The sequence below is a fragment of the Penicillium antarcticum genome, assembly GCF_028974205.1.
Source record: "Penicillium antarcticum strain IBT 31339 chromosome Unknown utg000002l_segment0_segment0, whole genome shotgun sequence".
Classification (NCBI taxonomy): domain Eukaryota; kingdom Fungi; phylum Ascomycota; class Eurotiomycetes; order Eurotiales; family Aspergillaceae; genus Penicillium; species Penicillium antarcticum.
Window position 1 is genome coordinate 4,351,617 of NW_026695300.1, and position 19,919 is coordinate 4,371,535.

The 19,919-nt window shown below is 49.6% G+C and overlaps 6 protein-coding genes across 6 annotated transcripts; 4 read left to right on the top strand and 2 right to left on the bottom strand.

Annotated features, from left to right (window-relative positions):
• Positions 1 to 5,748: 5,748 nt before the first annotated feature.
• N7508_002620 (uncharacterized protein) lies at positions 5,749 to 6,471 on the top strand (the record flags this gene model as incomplete). The annotated part of the gene is given in 3 exon segments (XM_058460686.1): positions 5,749 to 5,790; positions 5,806 to 5,904; positions 6,046 to 6,471. 3 exon segments carry the CDS (start codon positions 5,749 to 5,751, stop codon positions 6,469 to 6,471), a joined length of 567 nt encoding a protein of 188 aa, XP_058324218.1.
• A 1,095-nt stretch (positions 6,472 to 7,566) lies between these two features.
• Positions 7,567 to 9,567, bottom strand: N7508_002621 (STE20 family serine/threonine-protein kinase; the record flags this gene model as incomplete). Its single annotated transcript, XM_058460687.1, has 5 exons — positions 7,567 to 7,825; positions 7,879 to 9,119; positions 9,169 to 9,336; positions 9,396 to 9,463; positions 9,519 to 9,567. The coding sequence occupies 5 exons, from the start codon at positions 9,565 to 9,567 to the stop codon at positions 7,567 to 7,569; spliced, it is 1,785 nt and encodes a 594-aa protein (XP_058324219.1).
• Positions 9,568 to 9,864: 297 nt separating this feature from the next.
• On the bottom strand, positions 9,865 to 11,542 carry N7508_002622 (FAD-binding oxidoreductase; the record flags this gene model as incomplete). Its single annotated transcript, XM_058460688.1, has 2 exons — positions 9,865 to 9,897; positions 9,947 to 11,542. The coding sequence occupies 2 exons, from the start codon at positions 11,540 to 11,542 to the stop codon at positions 9,865 to 9,867; spliced, it is 1,629 nt and encodes a 542-aa protein (XP_058324220.1).
• A 1,337-nt stretch (positions 11,543 to 12,879) lies between these two features.
• On the top strand, positions 12,880 to 14,902 carry N7508_002623 (FAD-dependent oxidoreductase; the record flags this gene model as incomplete). The annotated part of the gene is made up of 4 exons (XM_058460689.1): positions 12,880 to 13,250; positions 13,308 to 13,508; positions 13,565 to 14,633; positions 14,702 to 14,902. Coding segments are annotated over 4 exons (1,842 nt in total), but the record flags the coding sequence as incomplete, so codon positions are not given.
• Positions 14,903 to 15,560: 658 nt separating this feature from the next.
• N7508_002624 (dTDP-4-dehydrorhamnose reductase family protein) lies at positions 15,561 to 16,656 on the top strand (the record flags this gene model as incomplete). The annotated part of the gene is made up of 4 exons (XM_058460690.1): positions 15,561 to 15,742; positions 15,801 to 15,820; positions 15,868 to 16,573; positions 16,626 to 16,656. 4 exons carry the CDS (start codon positions 15,561 to 15,563, stop codon positions 16,654 to 16,656), a joined length of 939 nt encoding a protein of 312 aa, XP_058324222.1.
• A 674-nt stretch (positions 16,657 to 17,330) lies between these two features.
• On the top strand, positions 17,331 to 19,442 carry N7508_002625 (uncharacterized protein; the record flags this gene model as incomplete). Its single annotated transcript, XM_058460691.1, has 1 exon — positions 17,331 to 19,442. One exon carries the CDS (start codon positions 17,331 to 17,333, stop codon positions 19,440 to 19,442), a length of 2,112 nt encoding a protein of 703 aa, XP_058324223.1.
• Positions 19,443 to 19,919: the final 477 nt, after the last annotated feature.

Here is a 19,919-nt window from a genome sequence, read left to right on the forward strand (position 1 = left end):
GATCGAGAAAGGCCACGTACGCAACTCGAGAACTCGGGCCTCGCCGCCTCAGATCCATCAAGAAAAACTACTCCCATCCAGCCCCTCCGCTGGGCACAGTGACTCACCAGTAGCTGACGTCAAATGGCGCTAAGATCCTGGCTCAAAATGACCGATATGTTTATCACTACGAATGCTGCTTTGCAGCACCTTCTCGTTCCATATTATTTTTGCATGGAGGCAACTACTTGGTGAAATGATCCCTTTCTGAGGGCAAGTCAAACCAAAACCGCCTAAGCTGTCAAGAACGTACGCAATTGAAACTCTCAAATGCCTGGCGTCAATCATTATAATCGGAGACTGGGGAATTTCTCCACCAGAGATAGTCTGAACGCTACGTACATTTAATGTTTATGACTGCCGGGCATTCCTTTTCATCGTAATCATGGCATGCAATTTTTTTTTTTTTTTTTTTTCAATTATTATTTTTTATCTGTTTGACCGTCGAATCCTTCGTGCAGATATGGGAGTTCAGGAAAGCAGCGCCTCGGGCTGTCGTTGATAATGAGGGTTGGGCTAAGGCAAAAGCCCATCGGGGGAAGAATGACTGGCGCTTCGAGACATTTGCCCTCGTTCATTTCCTCGTGCACATACGTCGCTCCAACCGCGGTGTGAAGTTCTTCCCAATTTCATTTCTGCTTCCTTGATTGGCTTTCTATTTTTGTTTGCGGCATAATTGTTTGAGTGCTAACCGCATAGGTGGGGTTACCAGAATTCTTGAAAATATCGTTGGAAGTATGCAGCTCAGAATTTGGCGTAGAGTCTGCCATCATTGCTATCAAAAGGTGTTCGGAGAAACAGAGGCTGAAAAGGTCTTTCTGTTTGCGGGTCTGAAATAATTGAGGAATGAGACGCAGATGTAAGTTAACACTGGTCCGTGGGACCGAGCCTCTTTGTAGCCTTTGATAGAGCTCGCCACATTGATCAAGCGGCCCGAGCCTGCCTTTGCGTTGATGGTCAATTATGATGGGCAAGTCGAATAAACGGGGTGAAGATGCACCTCTGTGGCGCATGAGCTCGGGAGCTCGGGAACTACACCCCATATAAACAGTGTCGGACAGGTGAATAACCAGAAATGTGCTCCCCTTCTGGGAGTCCCTGCTTGATGCTGCTCATGGAAAGGTGAGATTTAAACATCTATTGCCGATTTTGCTTGTTTGGTAGAGACCAACGGACTTGATGTCTGGACCGTTCATCTCCCGTACTGTTACTTCGGCCCGAGAGACTTGAACAGTACTCATCTATTAGATTGTTTATTCGTGGAAATAGAGTGGTTACAGGTCAACAGACGAGCGTAGTGCTGTTGACATGCAGGTGTTTACTTATTGTTAGGTGACAAGTCATTGATCGATTGGGTTTCAAACATTTGGATTGCTCCAACCGATCGACTTCCTAATGTTTAAATTCAAACGTAGCTGCACTTAGCTTTTTTGAAGCCATCCACTTGTTGAAGGTTCATGGTTGGTTTTTGAACCTTTGACGAAATATTGTTCACCCTAAGCCCGGTCTTTATGTCTTGGTTCCCAGTGTCCACTGGACACAATCCAGCAACCATCGCGGCGTTCACCGGAATCAGCAGACTCCAGTGATGAGAACAAAAGAAATGATAATGAACAACCAGGGGATATACATGTTTGGCAGACTTTAATATTACGCCTACTTTTTTGCTTTCCCTTTTCTCGTCGTTTACTCTGGCCATTGCCTTGCCATAAGATACTGGTCAGCAAGAAGATTGCGTATGACCTCGGAGCGAACAATCATAACGCATTGCGGTTTAGTGTAATTCGCCTTGACGGGACAATAATTAACGACTGGAAGAACATTCATCATCCGCTCTTCAATGCCCATACTTGTGCAGAGCTGACGGTATGCAATATAATGGGTGAAGACGTTCGACCGATCAACAAAATGACGAGCTACTATTCCTCATAACAACTAGCGTTTATGTTCTGTATTTATGTTTAGTGTTGATATTTATGTATTTTGGACATAGAACTTCTGAAAGCAGGCGTAATCACCAGAATGTACATTTCTAGTCAAAAGAGCAAAATACTCATCTCTCGGCACGAAAACACTGAACAAAGAGATCATGGGCAAGATGAATCAAAGTATAACGGATAGAATTGGACAGATCTTAGCTTCATCAAACGACTACGCGTTTGATTATTGATCTCCAGCACCACGAAGAGGTGTCTGTCCATTGCTGGAGGCAGAAGGCCCAAAGCACGAAGCTGTGGCCCTCTACGAGCTGCACGGTGGATCACGGTGAGCGGAAAGCCCAACGCTGTGAAGCTGTGGCTCTCGGGTTGCTACACGGTGAGCTACGGCGAGTCGCGGTAGGTCACGGTGTGCGAACCATCCATAAGACTCGGGGCGGGCTTTGGGCTTTATATTTTCCAGTACGGCATTCAAAGAAAGCCACGTACGCAATTTGTTCTATCTTTCTCCGCTCGACAGAACTACCAATAAAACTTCACCTCCCCAACCTCCCCAATTCCGTTCAGGCAAGATGACCCACTGACATTGGTAAGACTATTGATTCGGAATTAACCTTGACACATTTATAAACACGAATCCCCTTTTTCACCATGTCAGTCGTGGGACTCTCTTGGTGAGCTTTTTGTCTGCGGGCGAACTTCACCAAAGTTGAATGACTCCAAACTCCAAGCATGAAGATTAAACAATTTACCGCAGTCTTTTTCGGGAGGGGCAGGGGAGGGGGTGCGTGGGATTAAACAATAACTTATGCGGGGCTGGGAGGAGTCTGTTAGTGATAGTTCAAAGGTAATTTGCGATTATCCGTTCATGAATGCGTTCGATTTCCATGAAATGTGCATCCTAATCTACGCACGCAACTTTGGTGAAGCTTCTTAACCCCTGCCCGCGAGGAAATCAGTGATTTCAATCTCAGCTTTTGATCGTCTACACATGCTCTGTTTATCTCCTCGCGCACCTTCCATTGTATTTCAACTGGAAGGTCGGTGGGCTCAACCCACCACAGCAACCACTCCCATGTTTGTGGTTTGTGCTTAGATTAGGATTTGCTACACCGGGTGTATAGGCATATCTTAGTGGCGTGTCGGTCGGTCGCTTACTGGTAAGTTTTGTGGTTGCTTGATTTCTTGACGTTGTTGGCTACGTTTACAGTACAGTACAGCATGGAATACTACGTCTCAGATATCTGAAATGAAAAGCATATTCAAATTCGGGGTCACCGAACTGGTTTGGGGGGGAAATAGTCATTGGGCAGAACAAGAAACAATGGGTCGTCATAATCACACTACATGTCGTGCGCATATATATATTCAGTCCCACAACACACTGTGTTCTCTAATTCACTCACAACATCTTTACTAACCTTTCCTATGGATATTATGATACGGGAAACATACCTTGATCACAAGGATGTTATTCTACATTAATTCCCGGCCTGCTCCATGACTGGTTGTTGGAATATGGTAACAGTGATAGATGGAAAATGGTGGGATAATTTGGAGTAGTTGAACCCCCGAATTGGGAAGATTACATAAGCCCACTGGCTGTACGTGGGCGCCTCTGGCCATTGGCGGCTTCCCCGTTTCCGCGGCGAGATCTGAAGCACAGCTTCGCCGGTCTAGTCATGCCTCCGCGTCTTGAAGTGAAGATTCCATAACGGTCATCCACCATGCGCGAATTGATATTCGTATCCCACAGGTTTTGGTACTCTAGGACGTGTTGTGCAACCTGAGAGCAGAATATTGACTGATTTGACAATAGAAGCAGCCTCAGCATGACGGTCGTGTAAGAACTTTTGCGTGTTCTCCTTGTCACGTCGGTGAGACTGCCCCTGCGGCCTTAATTGTTCACGTAGGTCCTGATTCTCAATTTTAAGCTGCCTGTTTTGGTCTACCAGCTGCCTGTGCTCCACCTGATTCTGTTGCGCTAGCTTCAGTCGTCTCTTTATCCTTTTCCCCTTGCTTCTCTTGCAATTGCCTGGACGCCGCTAGGTAGTAGAAGCTACCGTAGACTGGTCGGACGGAGATTCTGTCCCCTCTGGGGTTTGAGTTACTGGGAGACTCTGCGCCGAAAATGTCGCCTGTGAAGAGTTCTAGTCGAGAGAGAGAGTTAACAGCGCGACCACAACAAGGCGAGGGATAGTGGAACGACCTACCGGCATTGATTTTCGGGGGACGGTAACAGACAAGCGCGAGATTTGAACATAGGTGGAGCCTATAGAGCCCCTGAAGCCAGTGCTGGGAGCCTGCGGTCGAGAATATGGTGTTCGACGAGCCATTGCTGATATCTTTGCTCTTCAATCCACTGGGGCACACGAGCAATGAAGAAGAAGCCTGAGTCCTGGCGAGCAGCGCGAACACTAGGCGATGGGGTCAGCACGTGCAGAGCACGGTCATTGGGACCATCTGGGAGATTCGGAGCTTTGATACGGCGGTGGGGATTTACCGTCACGTCAGAGCGTTATGACCGGTATTAAGATAAAACCGCGGGCGATTAATTAATTCTATCGTGGATATTTCACATAAAAGTGGCACAGGTATTCAATAGCGCGACATCTAGATCCACCTCTAACCGATTACGGACCGACGAAGGAGCTCCTGTATTGATCGACGGGGATGCTTTTGCGATATTGCTTACACCTAGTACCTTACTATAATCTCGGGTATCGGCCGATGAAATCTCGGAGCTGTGAAGACAGCCATGGTCAAACGGGTGACCGGCTGGCCACCAATACCTCCATCGACTTGCGGCTAGCGCTAAAGTCAGACTGTGAACATAGAGCGTTAGTGATCATGGACAACACAGAACTTTAGGGAATGAAGCTAAACATCTCTAAACATGTGGGTTTTTCCTTTCATCGTCCTGCGATTTCTTCTTCTGGTCATCCTTAAGCGACAAAGCCCCCGTGAGAGACTATAGCCAGTGAATCCGTTCAAATTCAATCTCGCATTCAAATCCACTACATGAGGTAGACTAGACGGAACAAGTCGTCTGGAATCCAATTTCTAGCCCAATCGTTGCACTGGCTTCCCTTAGATCGCGATGAGCACGGAAACAGCGCATGAAAGTGGTTGTGGTAGCATCCATCGTCCGTTTTTGTCTACCAGCTAGTTCGCAATGCTCGGATACCGATATGCTATTGATCCCCTAGGCCTACGTGGGCTCACAGTGTCTCGAGGCTGAAATCCGAACTACAATTACTTCGCTCACATGTAGCTCTTGGGCTAAGCAGACGGTCCCCTACAACTCGTCCACTGTGTACGCCACAGAATACCCAACTTCCCAGGGGAGTATGTCTATCTCTACTATCTTAGATTGACCATTGGTGAGTACTCGAGCACCTCAGAAATGTGTATATCGTACAATCAGCGGCTGGACAAGTTCAATTCGTCTTTCTCTATCATGAACATGATTGTGGATACAGCACCCCCATGTTTTACACAGGGCGGCCGAACTGGGACTGTGCTCCACTGTTTCCATGTTTAGCAGCAGGTTGGTGAACTGGCCCTGTCTGGTCATTACTAAAACTGAGGTGCCGAGGATTTGGTACACCTGTGTAAAACAATATGGTTATTTTCACACTGTCACTGGATTTAAGTCTTCTTTTACCCGCCTCAACTGATGTGACCCCAACTTCTTTCTTTCTCTTTTGTGTGGTGCGGTTTTCTCCTTTCTTTTGCGACGTGCGTCAAGTCATCGCTCATTATGCCCAAAATGCCAACTGCCTCGCGCAATCCCGCGCAGGCTCCCACCCGGGTTCGAAAGCCATAGGCTGAAACGTCTGCCAAACGCGCTGTGCGAAACTTGCCGGCGACTGGCGCTGTGCGATCCAAGCCCGTCCCACGGGAGGTCCAGTTCCGAGAGACCTTGGTAAGCCAGTCAAATTCTCCGTCCTGATTTGGTGGTTGAATCACTCATCCGTTCAATATACAGAAGGTATATGCCACCCACCCGGACGATCATGTTGATTGCATCAAGTTACTTGAAGCAGCCGAAGATGACCATCAGTAGCGCGCCGTCCGCCTAGAGGAGAGCCATCAGCGAGTTGTCGCCGAAAAAGCCCAGTTGTCCGCGAAAGTCCACCAGCTTACGTCGGAGTGTCGCCAGTTGAAGGGTGAAAACCGTACATTGAAAGATAGCTTGGAAACAGCGACCACCCAGGATCAAATATCTCGGGGTGAACACAAGGAGTCCTTGAAGGACCTCCAGAGCTCCGCTTCGTCGTTGGTCAACCAGATCACGTCCAAGATCAACGAGAGTGACCAGGCATACTTTTCCACTCTTCTACCTGACCCTGATGTGGCCCAAAACTGGCAAGATCAAGACGCAAGCTATCTGCTCAACCCTACAGATATGTCGGCACTACCCGTTCCGGGCTACCCTTCGTCCACCTTGCCCACCATGTCCCAAGTCGATCCATACGCGCATCTGCCTTGAGTAGCTGATTGGCCACTGAAGGATAGGCGGAGTGAGGCGCACAACCTATAGCGTTACTGTCTCATAGTTAGCCAACATTGGTATCTGAGTACAATTTCTGTGTATATATGCTGGCCTCGTAAGTCCCGGATCCTAAACAGTCTCAATCTCGATTCCCACATACAGGTCGAATCAAGACTCATTTCCCATGGATTTTACTCTTTGGAAAAGGAGATACCCCTATTTCATCGCCTATGTCTTGATAAATGTAGCGTCGATACCAGGGATTGCGCTCGGTGGTGGGTACGGGAGCAGGCTTTGTAAAACAATAGTAAGAACAAATGTTTCGATTCCTGATCGGAGTCTCGAGTACTTGGCAGCGGGGGAATTTGAGGGGGCTATGCAGGCTTCTACAACGAGTTATTTTCTTTTAGGAACGGATGAGCGCTTTTGAGCTTTGAGGACTACTGGGCGGACAAAAGAAGTAGAAGTTGGGGGGTAAAGGTGAGTTGCATGAAGCATTAGCAGGTGCTAAGGCATATTTTTACTCATGTGATATTCCTAGAGCTTGAAATATCTGTACAAATAGAAAAGGGCTCAACTGAATGATATACAATGGGGAGCATAAATGTGTAGACAGCGCCACGAAGTCTACTTCAGATGAAATGGCAAAGGACAATGGCAAAACGCAATTGCAGAAGCCATGTAGATCCCAAGAAATAGGACAAGGACTAGTATGCACAGTCTAAGAATATAGAAGAATCCCGATCATAGTTTCATGTATTCTAGTATTTCCCAAAATACCCAGAGGGTAAAGCACAAGGCAGATAGCCAATAAACAGACAGAAGCACAGGCAGCGTTCTATCGCAAAAGAAAGTACAGAAGAAGACGGCAAAAAGATTGCACCAGATCATTAGAACTCCGGGACCAGTCCCACCAGAGATAGAAAGTGACAGTAAAAGGTATAATCGAACAACGAACGGACACCAAGGATGCAGGGGCAATGGCAAGGGTTATACAACAAGTTTGGAACGCCACATGGGTCTATACAGGGAATGAAAGAAGGGAAGAGGTGAGGTTGAGGATGAGGTAGGTTGCTAGAGGGGGTATTGGGTTTAGATGCCACCCCACCGGTTGCGAAGACCCTCCGACCAGCGTGTGTAGAGGACGTCGGAGAGTTGTTTGGTGTGCTCCATTCCTGAAACAGACTGGCCGGGCAGGTTGGATGGGGGAGATTGGGGTTGAGGTTCGGGGACGTAGGATTGGCGACGCTTGTGGCTCTTAAGGTGAGGGTTGTTTTGGGCCAGAACGAGGCGAGGACGAGAAGGGGAGTCTGGTTGAGTAGATGGGAGGAGATTTGATAGACGTGAGTCACTGTTGTCTCGTTAGTTGGGTATGCATTGCAAGTTAAAATGGAATCGACCTACGCTTGGAGTTTCTCGTTCATTATTCGGACGATGTGGTAGAGACCCTCTGGATCAACCATTTCTAGGTCACTCCAGGCCTCGGCTAGTCTGGAAATAGCTTCGCGCTTATCACTGTCTCCGGTTGTCGACAAAACCTCCTGACAGGAGAGTCCAACGGCTTTGCTGTATGCTCGACGTCCAATTTGTGCTTCCTTGCTTGAAGAGTCGGTAGACATGACCTTCGGGCTGACATTTTCGTCGTAAGCCTGAGTCTGAGCCTGTTTAGGAGATTTGACATCTGCGGGGACCTTGTCTGATACCCGCCGGAACTGTCTAACAGTAGATGGGCTGTTGCCGTAGCTCAAATCCAGACCAAGTGGTTGTTTGATACCACTAGAGCGACGCTTGGTGTTTGCCCGGCGGACAGAAGGTGATCGTTCAGTAGGCATACGCCGAACGGTAGAGTTCGCCTGGTGCTTGGGAGGAGGTGGAGGCTGCGAGATATGCATCTCTTCCATAAGCTCGGCAGGATCAGTGTTCTCTTCTTCCTCGTCCAATGTCGTCCAATCGGTACCCTTGGGCACCCACATAGTGGGTGCCTTAACGGTATCAAAGACCCAGTCTTCATCGTCATCCTCCTCTGGCCTCGTCATTGTGTTCAAAGACTCGGCATAATACTTGACGTCCTTGGAGATACCACGGCCACCATCCCAGTCCTGCTTGCGATGGATAAGCTCTTGAAGTGCCTCGGGCTTGCCGGCATTCCGAATGAATTTGTGCCGGAGGAGTTCCTTTGCACTAGGACGGCGATCGGGATCTTTCGTTAGACACTGTGCAATGAAGTCCTTGAATGTGTTACTGTATTCGTTGCCCTCGAGGCGTGGGGCGGGGTTTTTTGGAATCAAAAAAAGCACTTTCATAGGGTGTGTGCTGGCATGGGGCGGCTCACCATTGATCATTTCAATGGCTGTGATACCCAACGACCAAATGTCCGCCTTAAAGTCATACCCAGCCTGCTGAATAACTTCGGGCGCCATCCAAAATGGAGTTCCGACAAATGTATTGCGCTGAGACTTGATATTGACCAGCTGTGCGGCCACACCAAAGTCAGCCAGCTTGACCTTGCCAGTCTGAGAAAGCAGGACATTAGCGGCCTTGACATCTCGGTGGATCTTGCCCTCGCTGTGCAAATAATCTAAGCCCTGAAGTAGTTCTCGGCAAACGATCGCGACGTGGGCTTCGTTGAAACTTCCTGGTTTTAACTGTACCGGTCAGCAGTGCATCGTACTGTAGGGCAACAATTGGGCATACCAAGTCCAAACAAGAACCACCTCCGAGATATTCCATAACAATCCATAGCTTGTGACCCTTGAGGAAACTGGCCTTGTATTGTGTAACATAAGCACTGGCGCAGGTCGCCAGAACAGAAATCTCCTGTTGAATTTCCTGGATATCATCTTCACTGGACTCGAGATCGATCTGGGAGAGGTGAAAGGTCAATTGGGCACCATTGGGTCGGAATGGATGGAAGGGCGTACATGTTTAATGGCAACAATCTCGCCGTCAGTCTTGTCGATTGCTTTGTACACAGTTCCAAAACTGCCGCCTGCAAACGGGGTCTGGTTAGTCGGATGCAAAATCCCTGTCAGGGGAGCACTTACTGCCCAGCTCCTCCATCACCTGGTAGTGGCTTGCCATATCGTCTGACATGATGTAGACAAGAATGCGATCTCGACAGGGCTCCAAGAAAGAATGGCTGTGGAGTAAAGAAGGAAAAGAGATCGGGCAAGGAGGTGGAGCTACAAACCCCAAACAAGCTCCGTCTCGCATGGCAACGGAAGGCCTGAGGCCACAACTGGGGTAGGGGTCCACAATGACAATATTGATCGACTTTCTTATTTTTAGGTTTTTCTCTTATTTAATTCAACACAAGTTGTATGGTTAGTTTAGTTGGTGTTTACTGCTGGGTTACTTCAAGGCTAATTCGATTATCTATACATACACCCTCTAGATATACTTGTACGGATTCATGATTCCGTTCTAAACAATTGTTAGCAGAATTCCTGGCAAAGAAGCAATAAGTACGCACCGGGTCATAGAGGCCCTTAAGCTGCTTCATCAGGCCCACCATTGTCTCATTTTGGCTGTATCCAATGAACTCGCGCTTGGCAACACCGAGACCATGCTCAGCACTAATACTGCCCTGGCGCTTCTGAATCCACTCGTATACCCAAGGCTCAATGGCCTTCTCAACCTCCTTGTTGTACTGACGCACAGCAACGTTCAAGTGCAGGTTGGAGTCACCCATGTGACCATAGCCAACCACAGCGCGGACGGGGAAGGAGTCATCGTCACCGACGAAGCCCTTCTCAGTAAGACGGGCCTTGCAGTCTTCAACAAGCTGGTACAGATCTGCCAGCGGGATCGACACGTCGTACTTGTAGGTGCCACCCAGGTGGCTGAGCGACTCGGTGATACCCTCACGCCAGCGCCAGAGAGCCTGGAACTGCGTCTCATCCTGAGCCAACACACCGTCAGCGACGATGCCCTCGCCCATCACATTCTCCAGGAATGATTCCAGCTTTTCCATGTCGTGCTCGGCGTTGGAACCGCTGGTCTCAACTAGACAGTAGAAGGGGTACTCGCCCTCCAGAGGATGCTTATTACCCGTAGACTCAATGACCAGCTTCTGGCTGCGACCGTCCATCAACTCGAAGGCAGAGAGAATCTCCGAAAGCTGGCCCTTGGCCGCAAGGTAAGCCTGCTGGACCTGTTCGAAGCTCTCGAGACCAAAGTAGGCCACATTGACAGCCTTGGGTCGAGGAGGGCACTGAATAGCAACGGCAGTGACAAGGCCAATGGTTCCCTCGGAACCAATGAACAACTGCTTCAGATCGTAGCCAGTGTTGTTCTTGCGCAGAGTCGATAAAGCATCGACGACGGTCCCATCCGGCAGGACAGCCTCAAGACCAAGAACGCTTCCGTGCAAACTGCCGTAGCGTAGCAGACGCAAACCACCAGCGTTGGTGGAGACATTTCCACCGATGTGGCACGATCCCTTGGCACCGAGGTCAAGAGGGAAGAGGTGCTCGCGCTCAGCAAGGTACTGGTCCGCGACCTCAAGGATAACACCGGCATCAGCAACAAGTACACCAGACGCGGCATCAAAGGAGCGAATCTGGTTCATGCGTGAGGTATTGATGACGATCTCATCGAAGACAGGCACAGAACCACCAACCAAGCCAGTGTTTCCACCCTGCGGCACAACAGCCAATTTGCGCTCATTGCAGTACTTGAGCACCTTGCTGACCTCCTGGGAATCCTTAGGCTTGAGGACCAGCCGTGTGTGCCCGCGGTACTTGCGCATCCAGTCACTGTTGAAGGGTTCGATATCGTCCGTCGCGTCGGTGGTCACACCATCGATCACGGCGGATTGGGAGCCCAGCAGCTCCTTGAAGTGGGCGACATCGTCAGCGGAGATCTCGGCGAAATTGGGGTTCCGCTTGACGTTGGGGTAGGCGTCGCTGGTGTATTTGATTTGGCGGGAGTCGGACTTGCGGACGGGGCCGGCGCTGAAGGCGCGGGTGACACGGGGGATTTGAACGAATTGGGCGGATCGAAGGGCGACACGGGGTCGGGGCACTGCCCGCCGTAAGGCAGCTGTGATGTTCCTGGCGCCAGACATGTTGTGTGAGGAAGTGATAAATTTTAGAACGTCAGTGGAGATCTAATCTGCTCCCGAGCTCGGACCCGGGGGTTTTCGGCGATTTGATTTTGCCAATTCAATTCACCTGAACGGAGTATGCTACTGTTGTACATTTGGCAATTGCAAGTAAACAGTCGTTTTTAGTTACTTCCGATTACGAAAATTTAGCCTCAGTGTTTCGGACATTTGGCCGAGTTCGCAATACTGGATGACTATTTCCCTGTCAACTCAGTAAACTGACCGTAGTTAATTGCACCACATGGGAGCTCTTATTTAGTCAACTAGCAGTAATAAGATTGTATACTATTTGCTATTGGGAATTTTTCGCCGACTAGTCTCAAAGCTCCTGGTCAGCCTTAGGTGGCTGTATACTGTACACCGCTCAGCCCAAGCTAATTATTAAACGCGCATAAATCTTCCGTGGGGCCTATAACTAATTGTTTTCTGGTACTCAGCCATGTTGGTAGGAACTCGGGTACAATTTACTGGACCGTAACATAACTGCCGATGCTGGTACTGGTAAGGAATCCCACTCTAAGTAAGATATGTACTTCAGACTTTCTTCTACAAATCCGACTTTAGTCCGCTTGCTTACGCCGCTGCCAAATTTGGGCTATGTGGAAGTCTCAGTACGCCGAAGTTGCCATAAATCTTGGTCTTTGATAAAACGCCAGTTCCGCTTCTTCCTTATACCGAGTTTTCGTATCGTTCTCAGCCACAAATGCATTAATTTAGCAAGTTACACAAGGAGTGCCCCGGCTCGGCCCGCGGGCTCTACATGTAAGTGGGTCTACTTGCTACGCCTACAGGTATTGCAAGCTGATGGTAGACAGGGCAACTTTTTGCTTTGCCATAAAGAGGCTTTTCCAAAGGAGACCTGCATAGTCGTGACGATCTTGTACCTTTGTCGACATATTGCCTTTTCCACTCCAACGCATATCCACCTAACGAGACGTAAACAAAGACATTGATCAACCGCGCTAAATCGTGAGAGCGTACATTAACCCTCCATTAGACGAGCGTTCAGGCCTTGAAATTCACACCAAATGGATATGAGTTGAGTTTTAGAAACTAGAGCGCGGCTCGCATATTCTACGATGATCGTTACCATATTGGCCCCCGCACCGGTCTTCCGAGCCTTGCGAGCCGTATCAACACGGCATTTTGGGGAAGATTGGCGTTCTCGCTGTTTGAGAATCTGTTAACTAAGCGGAAGTCGAGCACAATTGAAGGCTAGTAGGCAAAGAGGCAGGAAGAAAACGGATTGTTCCATAGGTGTGCATCGACTAACTCAACTAGACCCCACCTGCATTAGATTACATGGATCCTGCGTGCGAGGTCGGAATGCTCATGTTCCAGTGCTAAAATTTATTTCATTATCCCCCCTAACCTTGTCATACGAAACAAAACTCTGTGTTCTGTGTAATGCTGTCATTGGCCTTCAAGATCGGGGCTATCCTCGGCCTTGCTGCCATCCCCCCCCGATTCAAGCCTTTGAGGGGGCATCTTGCCGCTGTCTCCCCGGTGATGATTGCTGGCCTTCGACTTTAGTCTGGAATGCCTTCAACCAGTCTGTCGATGGACGTCTTGTGGCCACTGAACCCCTCGCCATTCACTGCCATGCTCCCTCGTACAATTCAACGCAATGTAACACTCTGAGGGAGGGCTGGCTTTTACCTAAGGAGCAGTAAGACCTTTGAATAAAGTAATCTGCTGCGTGAAATGATTTATTAACGGCTGCCAGTTACCAAACCTCCTCGTCTTTCATGGCCCCGTTCTTCACAAATGGAACATGCGATCCATACCACCCCGTTTCCAAGCCATGCACCTTGGGTAACTTCGTTCGTTACGCAGTTAACATCTCCTCGCCTGACCATGTTGCCAAGACTTTGAGGTTTGCGACAAGGCACAATATCCGTTTCATTATCCGCAACACCGGCCATGAGTACTACCGCCTTTCAACGTCGCAAATATGTTCGATGAATAACTAATATATAATAGCTATAACGGAAAGTCCACTGGTGCAGGCGCTCTCTCGGTTTGGACACACCACCTTAAGGATATTGAGATCAGGAACTGGAAGGACGAATATTACACTGGTAAGGCTATCAAGCTCGGCGCTGGTGTCCAGGGGATGGAGGCCCTCGAGGCAACTCACAGGCATGGTCTTCGAGTGGTGTGTGGAGAATGCCCTACTGTTGGAATCGCAGGTGGATATAGTCAGGGAGGCGGCCACTCTTCCCTGTCTTCTAAGCATGGACTCGGTGCAGACCAGGTTCTCGAGTGGGAGGTTATCGATGGCACTGGCAAGTTTCTTGTCGCAAATCGTAACCAGAACGCCGATCTCTACTGGGCCCTGGCTGGTGGCGGTGGTGGTACATATGGTGTCGTTTGGTCTATGACCTCCAAGGCTCATCAGGATAGCCATGTGTCTGGTCTAAACCTGAGTTTCACCACCGACGGTATTTCTGACGATATCTTCTTCAAGGCTGTGGAGCTATACAACACGTACTTGCCTTCTTTTGTCGATGAGGGGATCATGAGTCTTAATTTCCTCACCAACGCTTCCTTCGGCATCACTCCCATGACTGCACCTGGTATTCCACTGAAGAAGCTCCAAAATCTGGTTAAACCTTTCCTCAATGGGCTGGAAAAGCTCGGCATCAAATATAAGTACCACGCGGAGGAGTTCAGTGCTTACGTTGACCAATTCAACGCTCAAACGCCCCTCGTCGAGGTTGGAATCGCCCAGTATGGTGGCTGGCTTCTCCCCCGATTAATGTTCGAGGGGCCCACTTCTCGCCATGAATTGACAGAGTCCGTTCGTACTGTCCTTTCTCACCATGCCACCTTCACGACTGTTGGCATCAAGGTGACCAAGGACGTCACTGGCGACGTTTACAACTCCGTGAACCCGGCATGGCGCGATGCTATTGCCCACGTCGTGCTATCCACTCCGTGGGAGTTCAACCAGCCAGAGAAGATGCTTGAGAAGCGGAAATTGATGACCGACGTGCTAGTTCCTAGCCTGAGCAACCTAGCCCCCGAATCTGGTGCTTATCTGAACGAGGTACGTTCCATCTTTCCTATCATTGAGGTTTTGGTTGGAGACATAAATGCTAAATTAGGAATCTTTAGGGTGATTTCCGCCAGCCTGACTTTAAGACAGCCTTTTATGGCAAGAGTTACGACAAGTTGCGCTCAATCAAAGCCAAGTACGACCCACACGACCTCTTCTATGGGCTGACTGCTGTTGGATCTGATGAGTGGACTGTCTCAAATAGTGGACGGATGTGTCCTTCTACCCGCGGCCCAGCAACATTGGAGGGAGAACGGTAAATACATGGGACGATCACCACTTTCCCGTGGCATCTAAATATATCTGAGTAATACATGAGTAAGCAAACTAATCACGTGTCATACTGAAATGTACGCTGACTCAGCTCAATCGAAATAGGAGGAAATAAACTAGAGCAATACAGGAATGGGCATCTCTAGTTAGCATTTTTTATTGGTGTTCAGTTCCTAGCCCTATAATGTGACTACATACCCAGATGTATGTTGATTGGGTTGCTCTATATCGGACTATACCTCTCCAATATGCCAATTCCGCCTCGCAAGCCACCAACTGCTAAACTCTCAAATTGCTCTTCGGACACTTTCGTTACTCGATAGAGTTGCTGTATCCAATGCCACTTGTGCAATGAGGCTGGCATGCCTCATGTGAGCAGCCAACCAACTTCAACCTTAAATACGGTTAAATCGTGCCTCCGTCTGCAGACTTTTCAATTTGAGAAACGCCTCATGTCGATCATGAAATCATGAGGCGCAACTTGGCTTACTAGTAGAAAGAATTGTAAATTTAGTTGTTTGCTCCGGAGCACTGAAGCCCAAGCCGGATCGAAGTGGAAACCCGGTGTACTGTTAAGTCAGTTACGTCACAGTCCACCTCGAGGGAAATACTCCCTTGAACACTCACTCACCAACAACACACACCATGACTTCTACTGTTCTCGTTACTGGAGCTAGTGGCTTCCTAGGACGCGCTGTCTTCAACACCTTCCAGCACTCCGGCGTGCTGGTCGTTGGACAGGGATTCTCCCGCGCTGCCCCGCCTACCATCTTGAAGGCTGACCTCGAGAAGAATGAAGATATTCAGACTCTATTCGATGAAGTAAAGTATGTATTTTAGCAATTTATTCTTTTCTACAGCTACTGACAAGCTTGTTACCTGCAGGCCTCAAATTGTCATCCACTGTAAGCTCATAAACCGTCGACTCGAACCCCACCACTAACCCCCGCAGGCGCCGCAAACAAGTCACCCGATCTCTGCGAGAAGAACCCTGACCAGGCTCGCAAGGTCAATGTCGATGCCACACGCGCCTTGGCCAAAGAATGCAAGAGCCGTGGTGCTTTCTTGATCTACATCTCAACCGACTACGTTTTTCCCGGCACCGAGGGTGAGGCACCCTATGAGGCCGATGCGCAGACCAAGCCCCCAAACATCTACGGCCAATTCAAGCTAGATGGCGAGAAAGCAGTTCTGGAAGAAACCGGCGACTCGGGTCTCGGTGTGGTACTGCGCGTGCCAGTGCTGTACGGCAGCGCCAAGGAGAACTCCGAGAGCGCAGTGAACATACTCGTTGATGCCGTTAAGAAGGCCACTGATGAGAATGCCGCTGTGAAGATGGACGATTGGTCCCAGCGGTACCCCACAAATACCGAGGACGTTGCTCGCGTGTGTCGGGACATTGTCATCAAGTACCTCAAGGAGAAAGAGAAGCGCAAGGAGTTGCCACGCATTCTGCAGTTCACATCTGAGGACCGTATGACCAAGTATGAGATCTGCCAAAAGATCGCTCAGGTGCTTGGTGTAGCGACCCCTGGTATGATCAAGCAGGGCAATGACCCCAACGCTGCGGTGCAGAGGCCTTACGATACCCACTTGTCAACCAAGGCATTATCTGACATAGGGATTGATGTGCGGACAATGGATTTCATCGCCTGGTGGTAAGTCGTGCCAATTTCTACACCTTTAGATGGAGATTCTAACAGAACGCAGGCGCAGGGAATTGGGTGCTTACCGGAAGTAAGCTCGACCTCTAGAATGACCTAGGCAAACCGCACAACATAGAGGATTAAGAAAGAAAGATGAACATTACAGTGTCTCAAACCGTAGCAGTCTCCACCAATATGGCTGAACAATAAGCTCCACGATCTCCACTAAGAATCACCTTTGGGAAGATCTGGGGATATCTCAGGAATATCTCCATAAGGCTGATCATGCAACAATGCAATAGTCCCTGTCGATCGTAGCCAACTCGGAGTAACCTCATGTCCGCGTGCGGAAATGTCCTCCCGACCACTTCTCATCATGACTCAGATCCGATCTGCATATTCGGTGAGTCTCTCATGCAACAGAGCCCTACGCCTTAAGCGATCGGCGCGGGCCGCATTTGCGACTGGTCACTTGGAAATGAGACTGTGAATACCAGGGGCTTTCCAGGCCCGTGCCAAATCCCACCGTTACCTTTTTCCCACATTGTGCCAGGTCGTTTTCTTTTTAATTCTTCGTCTGACCCTTCGCGACGAATCGTGCTTCAAAATCTGATCCTGAGTTGAGGTTAATTTCCGGGCAGCTGCCGAGACCAAACCTGAAACCGCACCTCGCCCCCAGGGGGGCTTCTCAGAAAAATTCACGGGAAAAAGACACCGGGGATTACCGCAGATTTTCTCAAGATACCGTGGAGCACGTGGAGACGCGGAGATGGCTCCGTCCAGTGAACAAAATCCCTCGCTCGCAAGGAGCAGATCACGGTATCGTCGCAATCGCCCGACAGAAGCGGTCCCTCCTCCCGCAATTCCACACCAAAAGACCAGCGACAATGTGCAGACCAGACCTACGCGGTACGCGAAACAAAATGACGGCGATGAAAGCGCGCGTGAAGCGCATCGACAGAATACAATGGATCAATTGACTGGAGGAAATAACGCGACACAACCTCGACTGAAAGAGGCGAGTCGGGCCGAACGCTCGCGCGTACGCGAAACCGCACCAGACACGCACCGCAAATCTTTCTTCGACAGGGTCAATCTGTCCAAGGTCAAGGCTGCTGTGACCAAATCCGAGCCGGTTCCGAAGTACATTGGGGGTGGGACGGGTGTGGTCCCGGGGGTTGATGCGCCCAAGAGTGCTGTCAATGCTGGGGAGCGTCGCGTTCTTGTGCAGTATGGAGATGCCTCTTCCAACCTTACTATCATGCCGTCGACCTCTGTTCAGGATCTTTTATTGGATGCGACGAAAGGTCTGTCTAAGGATATCAAGCCTGACAAGTTTATTGTTATGGAGTCGTTCTGTCAACTGGGCTTGGAACGACCCCTTCGTCGCTTCGAGCGTATCCGCGATGTCATGAACTCCTGGTCTACCGATGCCGACAATCGATTTATCATTATTCCTCCCTCCAGTGTCGATACCTTGATCCAGTTGGAAGCAGCACATGTTCCCAGCGAGCAGCCGTCCCAGGAGACTGTCTATCTTTACCATTCCCAGCGTCGTCGCAGGTGGGACAAACGATACGTGACTATGCGTTCCGACGGACAGGTCACTATTGCGAAAAAGGAGAATGCGAAGGATCACACGAATATCTGTCATTTGTCCGACTTTGACATCTATTTCCCCAGCGCTCGAGCCCTGAGCAAAGATATCAAACCCCCCAAGAAAATCTGCTTTGCCATCAAAAGTCAACAGAAGTCTTCAATGTTCCTCACTACAGAGAACTTTGTGCACTTCTTCTCAACAAGTGACAAGACCATTGCAGACCAGTGGTATCGGGCTACTCAGAAATGGAGGAGTTGGTACTTGCTCAACAAGGTGGGAGTAGCAGAGAAATCAGACGTCGATACCCTCAAGCGCTCTGGGACCAAGAAGTCGGCTCGCCAGCACAAACAGGCGCCGGTCGATGTTCCACTTGTACAACGCGAGACTAGACCTGACTCTTCGAGAGAGGGAAGCTCTGATTACCAGAGGCCGTCAAGCTCTAAAGAAGCGTTCTCTCGGAAAAAATCTACCCGTGGTCATGGGCCTCCTCCATCCTCCTACCCCCAAGACCTGCTACTCGACCATAAGGCAGAAAACGAGCCATTGGTGCCTGGTGTCATGCCCGCCGAAGTGGAAGCTGCTACATTTGCCCCATCAGGTCTCCTAGGCCGAACATACACCCAACGCCAGACCGCCATGCGCGAACGCGAGGATCGTGAAAAGCGCTCCATGCAAGATCCCTTCACAGGCGCCGGCTTGATCGGCACAGGCTCAATACATCATGACTCAAATCCCAACAGCCGAACCAACACGATGACCCGAGCCCCAGACACCACGCTCTTCAACCGAACTCAATCCCTCAGCCAATCCAACTCTATTGACCAAAAGAACAAACCCCTCGTCGACCTTACCCCCGTCTTCGTCGAGCCACCCCAACACAGCAAGAAAGGCAAAGGCCACGGCGTCAAAGTCGAACCAGGGATGCAATTAATCGAAGGAGCCACAGGCCCAGACCTGAGCCAAGGCTCAGTAGCCATCCCACCAGCAACCTCCTGGCGCCGCCCACCCGCCGAAATCCCTCCCCAACGACGAAACACAACTCGCAACGTGCGACACCCGCAAAGCCCATACACAGGATCCCATTCCGCAGATGCAAGTCCTGTCTCTACAAGCAATCAGTTCACCCCGAATAGTCTCCTCGCGTATTCCTCCAGCATGGCAACTCCGCCACAGAGAAAGGGACACGGCGTGGCCACTGGCGATCGTAACGCTACAAAGCCGTTACTTGATATGTCACCTGAAAACCCATTTGCGGATGGAAGTCTCCTTCGACAAATTTGATTTCTTTTTCCTTGGAGTTACATTCCCCATTTCCGATTTCTATGATTTCCTTTTCAATTTGGCTGTTGGTTTATAACCTGAGGGTTATTATGAACTATCGGCTGCTGCTTTCCGGCTTTTGTACTGTGAGAATGTGATCTGGCCAATACCATTGCTTTGTATTTGTTCCTTGGGCTCGAGGATCAACGCGAGGCGTTGGTACGTGGGGATCAATTCTTTGTTAGATACCCTTTTTCATGTTGATATCGCCATTTCTATTTCTGTACTTTCTCTTTGCCCAAGGTAGTCTAAGATGCTATCTGTGCCTCTTTTGTTTCGGAAGCTTGGGGCGGATAAATGACCGTACCTGGCTGAGACTGTCAGTTCCATGTGTTCGCAGGGGTTGAAGGAGTGGCTCCCTAGTGTTGCTGTTGCCGAGATTTCAACACCATGGTCCTAGTCCAACTTCAGGCCCTCGAGTGATTGTTCAGGCCTGGA